The 18,547-nt window shown below is 41.7% G+C and overlaps 1 protein-coding gene across 4 annotated transcripts in view; it reads left to right on the plus strand.

Annotated features, from left to right (window-relative positions):
* The window catches only part of ADCY3 (adenylate cyclase 3), a 209,818-nt gene that overhangs the window by 69,114 nt on the left and 122,157 nt on the right, over positions 1–18,547 (plus strand). For 2 of the 4 annotated variants that reach the window (XM_056563787.1, XM_056563788.1), the window contains exon 2: positions 11,681–11,830. In XM_056563787.1, the coding sequence (XP_056419762.1) occupies positions 11,681–11,830 (150 nt within the window). Of the gene's footprint in view, positions 1–2,422; positions 2,443–4,095; positions 4,114–11,680; positions 11,831–18,547 lie in introns of those variants that run through there. The other 2 variants (XM_056563789.1, XM_056563790.1) reach the window with 2 other exon arrangements.

Below are 18,547 nucleotides of genomic sequence, written 5' to 3' on the forward strand. Positions count from 1 at the left end.
CCAAGCTACCACATATGCCCCACAGGAAGTTCTTTTCTTTTTAAATTTCCTTTCTGTCTGGCCACAGTACTCTCTGCTGACACCTCTGTCCATGTCAGGAACTGTCCCCATAGCAAACCTCTCCTGCTCTGGTACAGTTCCTGACATGGACAGAGATGTCAGCAGAGAGCACTGTGATCAGACTGGAAAGAAATTCAAAGAGAAAATAACTTCCTGTGGAGCATACAGCAGCTGATAAGTACTGGAAGGATTAAGATTTTTAAATAGAAGTAATTTACAAATCTGTTTAACTTTTTGGCACCAGTTAATTTGAAATAAAAAAAATCCACCGTAGTACCCCTTTAATGTGGTTGTCATCAGGGAATCTAGTGTTCACTAGAGTTTCCCTATCACAAAGTCCCCTGTGAACTTCTAGATTATGTCGGGCAGGGTGTCAGTCTTTAAAACTCCTTGTACGCCAATGTCAAAACAAGACAAAAGACCAATAACTCAGTCTTAGGTCATCTGAAAAAAGAGCTTGTCAACCCATCTTTTCAATGCTCTGAATGGCATATGGGTCCTCAGAGGAGGAGCCTGCAGTAGCGGTCAGTTTGGTCACCACCCAGCTTTTCCCAGAAATACATAATTTTAGGGATTTCTTAATGAAGAGTAGGGTCGCCACCTTTCTTGCAAAAAAATAAATAAAAAATACCGGCCATGCTAATTTGCGTAATTAATTATATATGCGTGACATCACAGGATACACATATGCAGGGGAAGTGATTGACCCTTACAACTAATTTATTTCTCCTTATACGGGGATGAATTAGGCTCATTTTTTGCGCCCCGATCTGTAGTTTTTAACGGTACCATTTTTGTTTTGATGTGACTTTTTAATCGCTTTTTTTTATTAAATTTGGGAGTTGCAGTTAGTTACTAACTACAACTCCCAGCATGCCCTGATACAGCCTGTGGCTCATCTGCTGCCCCAAACGAAAACTACAACTCCAAGCATGGACGACTATATAGTAGTATAAGTCAGTGTTTCCCAACCAGGGGTGCCTCCAGCTGCTGCAAAACTACAACTCCCAGCATGTTGGACTATATAGTAGTATATAGTATAGGTCAGTGTTTCCCAACCAGGGGTGCCTCCAGCTGTTGCAAAACTACAACTCCCAGCATGTTGGACTATATAGTAGTATATAGTATAGGTCAGTGTTTTCCGACCAGGGGTGCCTCCAGCTGTTGCAAAACTACGACTCCCAGCATGGACGACTATATAGTAGTATAAAGTATAAGTCAGTGTTTCCCAACCAGGGGTGCCTCCAGCTGCTGCAAAACTACAACTCCCAGCATGTTGGACTATATAGTAGTATATAGTATAGGTCAGTGTTTCCCAACCAGGGGTGCCTCCAGCTGTTGCAAAACTACAACTCCCAGCATGTTGGACTATATAGTAGTTTATAGTATAAGTCAGTGTTTCCCAACCAGGGGTGCCTCCAGCTGTGGCAAAACTACAACTCCCCGCATGTTGGACTATATAGTGGTATATAATATAGGTCAGTGTTTCCCAACCAGGGGTGCCTCCAGCTGTTGCAAAACTACAACTCCCAGCATGTTGGACTATATAGTAGTATATAGTATAGTCAGTGTTTCCCAACCAAGGGGTGCCTCCAGCTGTTGCAAAACTACAACTGCCAGCATGTTGGACTATATAGTAGTATATAGTAAAGGTCAGTGTTTCCCAACCAGGGGTGCCTCCAGCTGTTGCAAAACTACAACTCCCAGCATGTTGGACTATATAGTAGTATATAGTATAGGTCAGTGTTTCCCAACCAGGAGCGCCTCCAGCTGTTGCAAAACTACAACTCCCAGAATGCCCGGACAGCCGTTGGCTGTCCGGGCATGCTGGGAGTTGTAGCTTTGCAACAGCTGGAGGCACTCTGGTTGGGAAACACTGGTATAGGTTATGGTGCAACATTCCGGGAGTTGGAGGATTGGTTGGATAAATACCGCCCATTGCATCTATTTTTAATATAAAAATGCCGTCAGGGTCGCCAAAATGCCGTCTGTGTGCCCCTCGCTTCTCTCAACATTTTATGGAAAACCAGGCGCTTACTATTTTAAGTCTGAGCCGGGAAAACAGGATTAACCTCACTAATGTTTTCTGAAGTGAAATGATTCATTTATGGCTGAGCATTCATCTCCACAGTGTAAGGCAGGGGAAGAGAGCGACAAAAAGAGCGGGAAGGTGTTCAGGGGCGATATGGCGGTATTATATCAGCATAGTATGGCAGCAGTATGTGATTACACTTTGGTAGGCAATATGGGGGACATTTATCACTTTGGGCAGAGAAAAAGTTGACCAGTTGCCCATAGCAACCAAACCGAGGCCTGTGTGAAAACGAAAACAGCAATCTGATTGGTTGCTATGGGCAACTGGTCAACTAATCCTCTGGACAGGTTTTAATAAATCTCCCCCAATATATATATTACTTAGGAACTATGTGGCTTTTGCCACTGACTGACATCACACAGTTCCTCCATATAGACATGATGACATCACACAGTTCTCCATATGGACATGATGACATCACACAGTTCCTTCATATGGACATGATGACATCACACAGTTTCTCCATATAGACATGATGACATCACACAGTTCCTCCATATGGACATGATGACATCACACAGTCCCTCCATATGGACATGATGACATCACACAGTTCCTTCATATGGACATGATGACATCACACAGTTCCTTCATATGGACATGATGACATCACACAGTTCCTCCATATGGACATGATGACATCACACAGTTCCTTCATATGGACATGATGACATCACACAGTTCCTCCATATAGACATGATGATATCACACAGTTCCTTCATATGGACATGATGACATCACACAGTTCCTCCATATAGACATGATGACATCACACAGTTCCTTCATATGGACATGATGACATCACACAGTTCCTCCATATGGACATGATGACATCTCACAGTTTTTCCATATGGACATGATGACATCACACAGTTCCTCCATATAGACATGATGACATCACACAGTTCCTCCATATGGACATGATGACATCACACAGTTCCTCCATATGGACATGATGACATCACACAGTTCCCCCATATGGACATGATGACATCACACAGTTCCTCCATATAGACATGATGACATCACACAGTTCCTCCATATAGACATAATGACATCACACAGTTCCTCCATATAGACATGATGACATCACACAGTTCCTCCATATAGACATGATGACATCACACAGTTCCTCCATATAGACATAATGACATCACACAGTTCCTCCATATAGACATGATGACATCACACACAGTTCCTCCATATAGACATGATGACATCACACAGTTCCTCTATATGGACATGATGACATCACACAGTTCCTCCATATAGACATGATGACATCACACAGTTCCTCCATATAGACATGATGACATCACACAGTTCCTCCATATGGACATGATGACATCACACAGTTCCTCCATATGGACATGATGACATCACACAGTTCCTCCATATAGACATGATGACATCACACAGTTCCTCCATATAGACATGATGACATCACACAGTTCCTCCATATAGACATGATGACATCGCACAGTTCCTCCATATGGACATGATGACATCACACAGTTCCTCCATATGGACATGATGACATCACACAGTTCCTCCATATAGACATGATGACAACACACAGTTCCTCCATATAGACATGATGACATCACACAGTTCCTCCATATGGACATGATGACATCACACAGTTCCTCCATATGGACATGATGACATCACACAGTTCCTCCATATAGACATGATGACATCACACAGTTCCTCCATATAGACATGATGACATCACACAGTTCCTCCATATGGACATGATGACATCGCACAGTTCCTCCATATGGACATGATGACATCACACAGTTCATCCATATGGACATGATGACATCACACAGTTCCTCCATACAGACATGATGACATCACACAGTTCCTCCATACAGACATGATGACATCACACAGTTCCTCCATACAGACATGATGACATCACACAGTTCCTTCATACAGTATGACAGTATTATGTAGGTTGTGTTATGTGAGCCTTATATGACACTATTATTTAGCACTGTGTATGGTGGCTTTATTAAGCACTATATAGCAGTATTATTTAGGTCATACACGGCAGTCTTATGTAAGACTTATTTGGTACTATTATTTAACACTGTGTATACTGGCTTTATTTTGTCCTGTATCACTGTATGGCAGAATTTATGTTGGCCATACACAGCAGTGTTATGTGAGCCTTATATGAGACTATAATTTAGCACTGTGTATGGTGGCTTTATTTAGCACTATAAAGCAGTATTATATAGGTCATACACAGCAGTGTTATGTGAGCCTTATATGAGACTATAATTTAGCACTGTGTATGGTGGCTTTATTTAGCACTATATAACAGTATTTTATAGGTCATACACGGCAGTCTTATGTGAGCCTTATATGGTTCCATTATTTAGCACTGTGTATGGTGGCTTTATTTAGCACTATATAGCAGTATTATATAGGTCACACATGGCAGTGTTATGTGAGCCTTATATGAGACTATAATTTAGCACTGTGTATGGTGGCTTTATTTAGCACTATATAGCAGTATTATATAGGTCACACACGGCAGTCTTATGTAAGACTTATTTGGTACTATTATTTAACACTGTGTATACTGGCTTTATTTTGTCCTGTATCACTGTATGGCAGAATTTATGTTGGTCATACACAGCAGTGTTATGTGAGCCTTATATGAGACTATAATTTAGCACTGTGTATGGTGGCTTTATTTAGCACTATATAGCAGTATTATATAGGTCACACACGGCAGTCTTATGTGAGCCTTATATGGTTCCATTATTTAGCACTGTGTATGGTGGTCTTATTTTGCCCTGTATCACTGTATGGCAGTATTATCTATGCAGTTTTATGCTAGCGCTATTTATCGAAACCTACTAGCTTTACCTTTAGACCAGTGTTTCCCAACCAGGGTGCTTCCAGCTGTTGCAAGACTACAACTCCCTGCATGCCCGGACAGCCAACGGCTGTCCGGGCATGCTGGGAGTTGTAGTCTTGCAACAGCTGGAGGCACCCTGGTTGGGAAACACTGCTTTAGAGGCTGGAAGCCCATCTTGACCTACATCCTTTTCCCCACGGCTGTGTCAGTGCAGGTAACAGCCCGTCGTCCAGGACAAGTTAGAGATTGGCGCGGTCCCTGCGTATAGCTTACAGGGGATTACTAGTGGTGCGATTACAGCACGTAACGTATTATAGCTGCGGAAGATATAGGGTAACAAGCTCATTAGGACTAGCACAGCTCAGGATTAAACAAGAAGGATTCTATTCACTGACAGCAAACAGAAAGCAATGAACATGGAGAAAAACGGAAACGCACACAGTCTGAATACACCGCCATATTGTACTGCGCAGTCCCTTGGACAGGTGGCCCTGCGTACACTGCGGCTGGCTGTATCAATTTTCTTGCTATGCTCATGCAGGAGGCAGGGTTTGCAGATGTGTTTAATTTATTATTTGTGCGCAAAAAAAAAAAAAAAAAAATCAAAAAAAATTCGCTCAAATACTCTACCGTGACTGACTCCATCGCAATAAGCCAGACGGCATTCCTGCCCTAGCTTTTTTTGTTTTAGCCTTTTTGTTCCCTGTAATGTAAAGCGTAAAATATAACTTGATTTTATTTATTTTTTTGTTGTTTTTTTTTTTTTTTTTTTTTTGTGGCCTTAAAAAAAAAAAAAAAATTTCAGAAAAACTGCAACAAAAAAAAACAAGTGTAAACCGAGCCTAACTCTTTCTCCAGCCTCCTAGTTTCTGCTCTGCTGTGATAAAGTGATACAAAAATGTTGTAAAATTCATAACATGATAGGACCATTTTTAGCAAAACTCCCCATAAGGGTAGGTGCACACGTTCGCAGATTTTCTGCGCAGGATTTTCTGCGGCAGCTTCTAATCTGAAGCGCAGCTTCTAATCTGCAGTTACAAATCCTGCACTTCAAATCTGCGCAGGATCCTGTATGTGTGAACGTACCCTAAGGGTACGTTCACACGGGCGGTTTTTTTAGCGAGTTTTTTCCGCTGCATATTTGAAAGTGGGCGGGCTCTTCTCGGCTGTCCGCAACACATTTTCCGTGGCGGAATTTACGCTGCGGAAAATCCGCCACAGTCCCTACTGACTTCAATGGGGCTTGCGGCGGATTTTCCGCAGTGTAGACTCCGCCGTGGAAAATCGGCTGCGGACAGCCGAGAAGAGCCCGCCCACTTTCAAATACGCAGCGGAAAACTCGCTAAAAAATCCGCGCGTGTGAACGTACCCTAAGGGTACGTTCAGACAAGTGGATTTACAATGTATTTTACGCTGCGGATCCGCCGCTGAAGGACCTCTGTATGCTGCCTTTACATGTGCCTGCTCGGAGCGGAAATACGCCGCTACGCGCAGACACACTGAAGCGATGTGCGAGTCGCCGCGCATGCGCGGTGTACACGCAGACATCACGGCCGCTCCCCCTGCTCTATGAGCTAGGCCGAGAGCTGCCGCGATGTGCGCGTATACTGCGCATGCGCTCTGCGACTCGCACATCGCAGTGTGTCTGCTCGTAGCGGCGTATTGCCGCTCCGAGCAGACACATGTAAAGGCAGCATACAGCGGTCCTTCAGCGGCGGATCTGCAGCGAAATACGCAGGGAAAATCTGCTCGTCTGGGTACGTTCACACGCGCGGATTTTCTAGCAGGTTTTCTGCTCCGTATTTAAAAGTGGGCGGGCTCTTCTCGGCTGTCCGCAGCAGATTTTCCGTGGCGGAATTTACGCTGCGGAAAATCCGCCACAGTCCCTACTGACTTTAATGGGGCTTGCTGCGGATTTTCCGCAGTGTACATTCTGCCGCGGAAAATCTGCTGCGGACAGCCGAGAAGAGCCCGCCCGCTTTCAAATACGCAGCGGAAAACCCGCTAAAAAATCAGCGCGTGTGAACGTACCCCCCCCCACATCTCCTATGAATCGGTACATGCAGATTTACAGAGCAGATCGTGGTTTCGGCGCATTAGGAAAGTAATAGGTAGATTGTCGGCCGAAGTAATTCCATCCTGTATACACAATACGGATCCTGCCTAATCCCGACGTACAAAACAAAATCTCATAGGAATGCCAGGAATCCGGCCTAATACAGGACAGGAGGCAGATGTAGGGGCAACTGTATACCTGAGGTCTATGTATACAGTACAATGTGCTGCAGAGCAGTGTCATAGTGTGGGTCAGTGTTTCCCAACCAGGGTGCCTCCAGCTGTTGCAAAACTACAACTCCCAGGATGCCCGGACAGCCAACGGCCAATGTTTCCCCAACCAGGGTCCCTCCAACTGTTGCAAAACTACAACTCCCAGCGTTACTGGACAGTTGTAGGGCAGTGTTTCCCAACCAGGGTGCCTCCAGCTGTTGCAAAACTACAACTCCAAGCATTCCTGGACAGCCAAAGAGCAGTGTTTCCCAACCAGGGTGCCTCCAGCTGTTGCAAAACTACAACTCCCAGGATGCCCGGACAGCCAACGGCCAATGTTTCCCCAACCAGGGTCCCTCCAACTGTTGCAAAACTACAACTCCCAGCGTTACTGGACAGTTGTAGGGCAGTGTTTCCCAACCAGGGTGCCTCCAGCTGTTGCAAAACTACAACTCCAAGCATTCCTGGACAGCCAAAGAGCAGTGTTTCCCAACCAGGGTGCCTCCAGCTGTTGCAAGACTACAACTCCCAGCATGCCCGGACAGCCGAAGGCTGTCCGGGCATGCTGGGAGTTGTAGTTTTGCAACAGCTGGAGGCACACTGGTTGGGAAACACTGGTGTGTGTCTATGTAGTGCATGGGGGGGGCAGTTGCAACTACTCAGCTAGGAGTAGAAGTCCTTCAGATGCCAAGTCACATGGCAAGGTGGTGAAGTTAAAGGAGTACTCCGGTGATCTTATCATCTGCTGAAGTTGAGTTGTTCCTTTCTGTCTGACCACAGTGCTCTCTGCTGACACCTCTGTCTGTCTCAGGAACTGTCCAGGTTTTCTATGGGGATTTGCTTCTACTCTGTACAGTTCCTGAGACAGACAGAGATGTCAGCAGAGAGCACTGTGGTAGGAAAGAAAAGAACAACTCAACTCCAGCAGCTTATAAGTACTGGAAGGATTAATATTATTCATTTTTTTTAAATAGAAGTAATTTACAAATCTGTTTAACTTTCTGGAGGCAGTTGATATGAAAAAAATAGTTTTTAACTGGAATACCCCTTTAAAAGGGGGGTGCTCCATTGCCCTCCAGCGTTTGGGTGCGGGGGTCATGAAATCACTGTCATGCCACACCCCCCTCAATGCAAGTCTATGAGAGGGGGCGTGGCGGACGCCACGCCCCCTCTCATAGACTTACATTGAGAGGGTGTGGTGTGACGAGGGCAAGGCCGTGACGTCACGACACCCCCGCGCAGCCCGCACCTAATTTCCGAACGCTGTGGCAGTGGAGTACCCCTTTAAATTCAAGAACTGACTGATCTCTTGCTTCCTGATCTATATCCCACCCCAGATAGACATCGTTGTCACCAGATAACCCATATTTTCCCTTTCCCCTGTAATGGCTGATCGGTGTAGGCCCCACATATCAGATTAGAGATGTCCGGCCGGGGCCCCGCGTGGCCGGCTCTGTGTTCAGGCACTTTCCATACACATTATACAGGATACGTCTTAAAGAGACAGGACTGTATTTACACACATTTGCACAGTCAGCTGCCAGCCATAAGTGCGGATCTACAGGGTACGTGAAGGAAAACGAAGCCCCGTACTTCCCTAACAAAGAGGGTTAAAGGGGTACTCCGGTGGAAAACGTTTTTAAAATCAACTGGTGCCAGAAAGTTAAACAGATTTGTAAAATTACTTCTATTAAAAAATCTTGACCCTTCCAGGACTTATCAGCTGCTGTATGCTCCACAGGAAGTTATTTTGTTTTTAAAGGGGTACTCCGGTGGAAAACTTATTTATTGATATCATTTTTTTTTAAATCAGCTGATGCCAGAAAGTTAAACATATTTGTAAATGAATAGGAAGAAACGGATCCAGCGCAGACCTCGTGCAGTAGAAAAACTTTTATTCAAGTACCAACAAGAACAGGATAAAAGAGATGCATTTCAGCCAGATAGCCTAACCTTACTCAATACAGATTTGTAAATTACTTCTATTAAAAAAAAAATCTTAATCCTTCCAGTACTTATTAGCTGCTGAATACTACAGAGGAAATTCTTTTCTTTTTGCTCTCTGCTGACATCACGAGCACAGTTCTCTCTGCTGACATCTCTGTCCATTTTGGGGAACTGTCCAGAGCAGGAGAAAATCCCCATAGCAAACATATGCTGCTCTGGACAGTTCCTAAAATGGACAGAGATGTCAGCAGAGAGCACTGTGGTCGTGATGTCAGCAGAGAGCTCTGTGTTCCAAAAAGAAAATAATTTCCTCTGTAGTATTCAGCAGCTAATAAGTACTGGAAGGATTAAGATTTTTTTTAATAGAAGTAATTTACAAATCTGTTTAACTTTCTGGCACCAGTTGATTAAAAAAAAAAAAAATCCCAGCGGAGTACCCCTTTAAATTTATTTTCTGTCTGACCACAGTGCTCTCCGCTGACACGACTGTCCATTTTAGAAACTGTCAAGAGTAGGAGCAAATCCCCATAGCAAACCTCTCCTGCATCTGGACAATTCCTGACATGGACAGAGATGTCAGCAGAGAGCACTGTGGTCAGACTGGAAAGAAATATAAAAAGAAAAGAACTTCCTGTGGAGCATACAACAGCTGATAAGTACTGGAAGGATTAAGATTTTTAAATAGAAGTCATTTCCAAATCTGTTTAACTTTCTGGGGTCAGTTGATTTAAAAATAAATAGTTTTTCACCGGAGTACCCCTTTAACCTGATGTTCCTTTATTACCTAACTAAATATTTTTTTCTATCTGCAAAGTGCAGGAATGAGATGTCTGGATTTCGTGAACCAACTTTCACACTAAAATAGAATACAATACAGTCTCTTTATCACAGGGTAGAATTGATGAAATATTTGGTCACTGTCCCTTTACTGAATATAAATATAATATAAAATGTGGTGACTAATGTAGATGTAAATGTTCTATCCTGACGAGGATCTACACAGGTCGGGTCACAGTGGTGAACTACTTATTTTTTCTGTATTCACAAACTCTGGTGGTGGCACAATACCCAGGTGGATGTACACAGGCAGAGGCGGCTCTAGACCTTGTGAGGCCTTAGGCGGCCGCCTAACTTGCCTAATGATAGAGCCGTCTCTGTACACAGGAGACCATTCAATGATGTGATAGCCGGCTGTAACACTGAAGAGATTAGTATATTGCAGAGGGGTCCTTGTTCAGCCTTGTTATTTTCCTCTGACTAAGACAAAAAAAAAATTCTTCTTGGCGATGACTACTTGAAGCACTGTATGAACTGGAACTTGATTATTCCACCTAGAAAGGACACTGTAGCCTAGTTATCGGTATGCCACACTTTGCTGGCCAGGGCCAGACTAACAGCTTTAGGTTCTCCAGGGAGAGGAGGCTGGATTGGCATTGGCTTAGAAAGCATCATGTGACCAAGGCATCATTCATCTGATACAATAATGTACATTTTAACCCTTACAGGGAAGTGCACAAAAGCAGTTTTACAGCTACCCCGTACACATTTATCTAGTTTGCAAAAAAACGCTTCTCACAGCCACCCGGCTTCCTATAGATTGCAGCTGGGACACTGGTACTGGGACACCACACCGACAGCCTTCACCTGTGAAAATCTGTATGTAAAGCTTAGTCAGAAAACAACCTATAGACTTCTATAGGAGAGTGTATTGAGCATGCTCTGTGAACTCTGCAAAGGTCAATGCTGGGAGAGGGAGAAGGAGCTGGTGTGACCGCCTTAAAGGGGTACTCCGCCCCTAGACATCTTATCCCCAATCCATAGGGGATAAGATGTCTGATCGCAATGGTCCCGCCACTGGGGACCCCCAAGTAATTTCCCTAAATCCAGTGGAACAGCACATATCAGTCTAAGGACTCTAAATTGCTTGAGGTCCCAACCTTTGTCAATCTCCAAGAGAATTTGCATTTGTAGAGACTGTTGCTGTTGTGAAGCTTGCATAAAATCTTCAGTAAAAGTTCCAACTGTTTTCAGCAAACTCTCCGGTTGTGGACATTCAATTATTCTATACCTCCCTATCGCTCTTGGGAAGGGACAAGCATAACAGAGAAGCCCACACCCTGGCGTCACGAATAGAAAGCACCCTTTAGTAACCGCACAGCTACACTGCCTACACCCAACTCCCCCAGGCTATCACACCTGCTTCTGCTGCTTTCGGCTTCCTGACCACCTTGGAAGGGCGCAAAAAGATAGGGGGGGGGGGGTGTTGGGAGGCAGAATTAGAAGGTTGGAATGGCCCTTTAAGGCCCTTTTAGACAAATCAGCGAGGGGAAAGTGGGGAATATGTCATGTAAAGTAATGATCATAGATGGAGATGTTCTTCACTGTTGAGCAGATCTTGGTCATACATTGATCTGCCGTTTCTTTCTCTATAGGTCTTGTCCAATATAGCCATCTACCTGTGTACCATCACTGTCGGTATCATGTCCTACTACATGGCGGATCGGAAGCACAGGAAAGCTTTCCTAGAAGCCCGTCAGTCTCTGGAGGTCAAACTCAACCTGGAGGAGCAAAGTCAACAACAGGTAGGATCTCTGATGTCCATGCATGGTCCCTGCTGGCCTAGGACAACCCCTAGCACCCCTCCCCCCCAATCTGACAGTTATGTAGGACCTGTCTGCAGGGACGTGCACACATAGACTCAAAAGGGGGCTTGAGCCCCTGCCCTTTTAATGCCCCTGCCCTAGGATGCCCTGACCGATTGGGGCCTCCGTGGAGTGATGGGGTCTCATTCAGCGGACATGACTGTCGAAGGTCCCTTATCTAAGGAACTGTGTTATATTAAAGGGGTACTCCAGCGCTAAGACATCTTATCCCCTATCCAAAGGATAGGGCATAAGATGACTGATCACGGGGGTCCTGCCGCTGGGGACCCCGTGATTTTGCACGCAGCACCCCGTTACAATCAGTCCCCGGAGCGTGTTCGCTACAGGATCTGATGACTGGCGATCACGAGGCCGGAGCATTGTGATGTCACGGCCCCTCCCCCGTGTGACGTCGCACTCCGCCCCCCTCAATGCAAGCCTATGGGAGGGGGTGTCATGCCCAGAGTGATGTCACGAGGGGGCGGGACCAAGGCATCAGGCTCCTGATGCCTTGGTCCCGCCCCCTCGTGACATCATTGGCTCTGGGTCTGATGACTGACGATCACGGGGCTGGAGCATTGTGACGTCACGGCCCCGCCCCTGTGTGACGTCGCGCTCCGCCCCCCTCAATGCAAGCCTATGGGAGGGGGCGTCATGCCCAGAGTGATGTCACGAGGGGGCGGGACCAAGGCATCAGGCTCCTGATGCCTTGGTCCCGCCCCCTCGTGACATCATTGGCTCTGGGTCTGATGACTGACGATCACGTGGCTGGAGCATTGTGACGTCACGGCCCCGCCCCCGTGTGACGTCACGCTCCGCCCCCTCAATGCAAGCCTATGGGAGGGGGTGTCATGCCCAGAGTGATGTCACGAGGGGGCGGGACCAAGGCATCAGGCTCCTGATGCCTTGGTCCCGCCCCCTCGTGACATCATTGGCTCTGGGTCTGATAACTGACGATCACGGGGCTGGGGCATTGTGACGTCACGGCCCCGCCCCCGTGTGATGTCACACTCCGCCCCCTCAATGCAAGCCTATGGGAGGGGGCGTCATATCCAGAGTCATGTCACGAGGGGGCGGGACCAAGGCATCAGGAGTCCCCGGCGCCAGCTCTAAGAGCCGGCGCCGGGGGCTCCTGATGCCTTGGTCCCGCCCCCTCGTGACATCATTGGCTCTGGGTCTGATGACTGGCGATCACGGGGCTGGAGCATTGTGACGTCACAGCCCTGCCCCCGTGTGACATCATGCTCCGCCCCCTCAATGCAAGCCTATGGGAGGGGGCGTCACGCCCCCTCCCATGGGCTTGCATTGAGGGGGCGGAGCGCGACATCACACAGGGGCGCGCCCTTGATGCCACAATGCTCCGGCCCCGTGATCATCAGTCATCAGACCCGGAGTGAACATGCTCCGGGGACTGATTATAACGGGGTGCTGCATGCAAGATCATGGGGGTCCCCAGCGGCGGGACCCCTCGCAATCAGGCATCTTATCTCTTATCCTTTAGATAGGGGATAAGATGTCTTAGCGCCGGAGTACCCCCTTTAACATAAGTATGTGCCCTTTTTTCTACTTGGGCCCCTGCCCCCCAAAATGTCTGTGCACGTCCCTGCCTGTCTGATTCTCTTACGTTCAGATCTCGTCAGGAAATAAAACCAATAAGTGGATTAGTCATGTTCTTACTTCACCCCTCAGATTATCCCAGATATGTGCGGGTTATGAGGCCCCTGGGGGGGGAAGCGAGAAGGCGCGGAGGGCACGGCGGAGATGAAGGGTCCTAGATGGAGAATATTTCACATATTTCTGACATAGAATACAATTATCGCCAGTGTTTTGTGCTCTTGTTCTTTTCCTTTTATGACCGTCTAATGTTTGACAATCTCAGCGGGAAGTCAGCGCGGATGCTGGAGAGCGTATGATTTATATTAGGAAGTGGCAGAGCACCTCACACGGCTCTGTACGGGGCGCACCAGACAAAGCGAGGAGACGCTCCGCACTACCAGAGCAGACACCAAAGAGCCCATCACATACCTTATAAGGGAATCCTCTGCTCATAGACGGGGGTCCTATAGTCAGTGGGAAGAGCATCTATTTACAGTACATAGAGAGCAGTATTATAGTAGTTATATTCTTGTATATAGGAGCAGTATTATAGTAGTTATATTCTTGTATATAGGAGCAGTATTATAGTAGTTATATTCTTGTATATAGGAGCAGTATTATAGTAGTTATATTCTTGTATATAGGAGGCAGTATTATAGTAGTTATATTCTTGTATATAGGAGCAGTATTATAGCAGTTATATTCTTGTATATAGGAGCAGTATTATAGTAGTTATATTCTTGTATATAGAAGCAGTATTATAGTAGTTATATTCTTGTATATAGGAGCAGTATTATAGTAGTTATATTCTTGTATATAGGAGGCAGTATTATAGTAGTTATATTCTTGTATATAGGAGCAGTATTATAGCAGTTATATTCTTGTATATAGGAGCAGTATTATAGTAGTTATATTCTTGTATATAGGAGGCAGTATTATAGTAGTTATATTCTTGTATATAGGAGCAGTATTATAGTAGTTATATTCTTGTATATAGGAGCAGTATTATAGCAGTTATATTCTTGTATATAGGAGCAGTATTATAGTAGTTATATTCTTGTATATAGGAGCAATATTATAGTAGTTATACTCTTGTATATAGGGGCAGTATTATAGTAGTTATATTCTTGTATATAGGAGCAGTATTATAGTAGTTATATTCTTGTATATAGGAGCAGTATTATAGTAGTTATATTCTTGTATATAGGAGCAGTATTATAGTAGTTATATTCTTGTATATAGGGGCAGTATTATAGTAGTTATATTCTTGTATATAGGAGCAGTATTATAGTAGTTATATTCTTGTATATAGGAGCAGTATTATAGTAGTTATATTCTTATATATAGGAGACAGTATTATAGTAGTTATATTCTTGTATATAGGAGCAGTATTATAGTAGTTATATTCTTGTATATAGGAGCAGTATTATAGTAGTTATATTCTTGTATATAGGAGCAGTATTATAGTAGTTATATTCTTGTATATAGGGAGCAGTATTATAGTAGTTATATTCTTGTATATAGGAGCAGTATTATAGCAGTTATATTCTTGTATATAGGAGCAGTATTTTAGTAGTTATATTCTTGTATATAGGAGGCAGTATTATAGTAGTTATATTCTTGTATATAGGAGGCAGTATTATAGTAGTTATATTCTTGTATATAGGAGCAGTATTATAGTAGTTATATTCTTGTATATAGGAGCAGTATTATAGTAGTTATATTCTTGTATATAGGGAGCAGTATTATAGTAGTTATATTCTTGTATATAGGAGCAGTATTATAGCAGTTATATTCTTGTATATAGGAGCAGTATTATAGTAGTTATATTCTTGTATATAGGAGGCAGTATTATAGTAGTTATATTCTTGTATATAGGAGGCAGTATTATAGTAGTTATATTCTTGTATATAGGAGCAGTATTATAGTAGTTATATTCTTGTATATAGGAGCAGTATTATAGTAGTTATATTCTTGTATATAGGAGCAGTATTATAGTAGTTATATTCTTGTATATAGGAGCAGTATTATAGTAGTTATATTCTTGTATATAGGAGGCAGTATTATAGTAGTTATATTCTTGTATATAGGAGCAGTATTATAGCAGTTATATTCTTGTATATAGGAGCAGTATTATAGTAGTTATATTCTTGTATATAGAAGCAGTATTATAGTAGTTATATTCTTGTATATAGGAGCAGTATTATAGTAGTTATATTCTTGTATATAGGAGGCAGTATTATAGTAGTTATATTCTTGTATATAGGAGCAGTATTATAGCAGTTATATTCTTGTATATAGGAGCAGTATTATAGTAGTTATATTCTTGTATATAGGAGGCAGTATTATAGTAGTTATATTCTTGTATATAGGAGCAGTATTATAGTAGTTATATTCTTGTATATAGGAGCAGTATTATAGCAGTTATATTCTTGTATATAGGAGCAGTATTATAGTAGTTATATTCTTGTATATAGGAGCAATATTATAGTAGTTATACTCTTGTATATAGGGGCAGTATTATAGTAGTTATATTCTTGTATATAGGAGCAGTATTATAGTAGTTATATTCTTGTATATAGGAGCAGTATTATAGTAGTTATATTCTTGTATATAGGAGCAGTATTATAGTAGTTATATTCTTGTATATAGGGGCAGTATTATAGTAGTTATATTCTTGTATATAGGAGCAGTATTATAGTAGTTATATTCTTGTATATAGGAGCAGTATTATAGTAGTTATATTCTTATATATAGGAGACAGTATTATAGTAGTTATATTCTTGTATATAGGAGCAGTATTATAGTAGTTATATTCTTGTATATAGGAGCAGTATTATAGTAGTTATATTCTTGTATATAGGAGCAGTATTATAGTAGTTATATTCTTGTATATAGGGAGCAGTATTATAGTAGTTATATTCTTGTATATAGGAGCAGTATTATAGCAGTTATATTCTTGTATATAGGAGCAGTATTTTAGTAGTTATATTCTTGTATATAGGAGGCAGTATTATAGTAGTTATATTCTTGTATATAGGAGGCAGTATTATAGTAGTTATATTCTTGTATATAGGAGCAGTATTATAGTAGTTATATTCTTGTATATAGGAGCAGTATTATAGTAGTTATATTCTTGTATATAGGGAGCAGTATTATAGTAGTTATATTCTTGTATATAGGAGCAGTATTATAGCAGTTATATTCTTGTATATAGGAGCAGTATTATAGTAGTTATATTCTTGTATATAGGAGGCAGTATTATAGTAGTTATATTCTTGTATATAGGAGGCAGTATTATAGTAGTTATATTCTTGTATATAGGAGCAGTATTATAGTAGTTATATTCTTGTATATAGGAGCAGTATTATAGTAGTTATATTCTTGTATATAGGAGCAGTATTATAGTAGTTATATTCTTGTATATAGGAGCAGTATTATAGTAGTTATATTCTTGTATATAGGAGGCAGTATTATAGTAGTTATATTCTTGTTTATAGGAGGCAGTATTATAGTAGTTATATTCTTGTATATAGGAGCAGTATTATAGTAGTTATATTCTTGTATATAGGAGCAGTATTATAGTAGTTATATTCTTGTTTATAGGAGCAGTATTATAGTAGTTATATTTTTGTATATAGGAGCAGTATTATAGTAGTTATATTCTTGTATATAGGAGCAGTATTATAGTAGTTATATTCTTGTATATTGGAGCAGTATTATAGTAGTTATATTCTTGTATATAGGAGGCAGTATTATAGTAGTTATATTCTTGTATATAGGAGCAGTATTATAGTAGTTATATTCTTGTATATAGGAGCAGTATTATAGTAGTTATATTCTTGTATATAGGAGCAGTATTATAGTAGTTATATTCTTGTATATAGGAGCAGTATTATAGTAGTTATATTCTTGTATATATTAGGCAGTACTATAGTAGTTATATTCTTGTATATAGGAGCAGTATTATAGTAGTTATATTCTTGTATATAAGAGCAGTATTATAGTAGTTATATTCTTGTATATAGGAGCAGTATTATAGTAGTAGTATTCTTATACATAGGGGGCAGTATTATAGTAGTTATATTCTTGTATATAGGAGCAGTATTATAGTAGTAGTATTCTTATACATAGGGGGCAGTATTATAGTGGTTATATTCTTATACATAGGGGGCAGTATTATAGTAGTTATATTCTTGTATATAGGAGGCAGTATTATAGTAGTTATATTCTTATACATAGGGGGCAGTATTATAGTAGTTATATTCTTGTATATAGGAGCAGTATTATAGTAGTAGTATTCTTATACATAGGGGGCAGTATTATAGTGGGTAGTACTTGCACAGTTAAAATACTTATCGTGTCAGATCAATGGCTGGAACACACAGCTGCTCTTATCTGGAGAACAAGCTTTTATATAAACTATTTTGCATAGGGTCCTAAATGATTAATGTAGAGTTCGTATTGTATATGTTATGACTGTAGTTTAGGAATTTGGCTGCTGTTTACATCAATGAACCCACAAGAATCATAGAACTTTCAAAGCTTTAAAACTAACATAAACCGTTATAACATTATGATAGTTTTATTCTTGTACATCTGAGCCGCATCATTATATTAGTTATATTCTTGTATATAGGAGCAGTATTATAATAGTTATATTCTTGTATATAGGAGCAGTATTATAGTAGTTATATTCTTGTATATAGGAGCAGTATTATAGTAGGTATATTCTTGTATATAGGAGCAGTATTATAGAAGTTATATTCTTGTATATAGGAGGCAGTATTATAGTAGTTATATTCTTGTATATAGAAGCAGTATTATAGTAGTTATATTCTTGTATATAGGAGGCAGTATTATAGTAGTTATATTCTTGTATATAGGAGCAGTATTATAATAGTTATATTCTTGTATATAGGAGCAGTATTATAGTAGTTATATTCTTGTATATAGGAGCAGAATTATAGTAGTTATATTCTTGTATATAGGAGCATTATTATAGTAGTTATATTCTTGTATATAGGAGCAGTATTATAGTAGTTATATTCTTGTATATAG

Source organism: Hyla sarda, chromosome 3 (genome assembly GCF_029499605.1).
Source record: "Hyla sarda isolate aHylSar1 chromosome 3, aHylSar1.hap1, whole genome shotgun sequence".
Taxonomy (NCBI): domain Eukaryota; kingdom Metazoa; phylum Chordata; class Amphibia; order Anura; family Hylidae; genus Hyla; species Hyla sarda.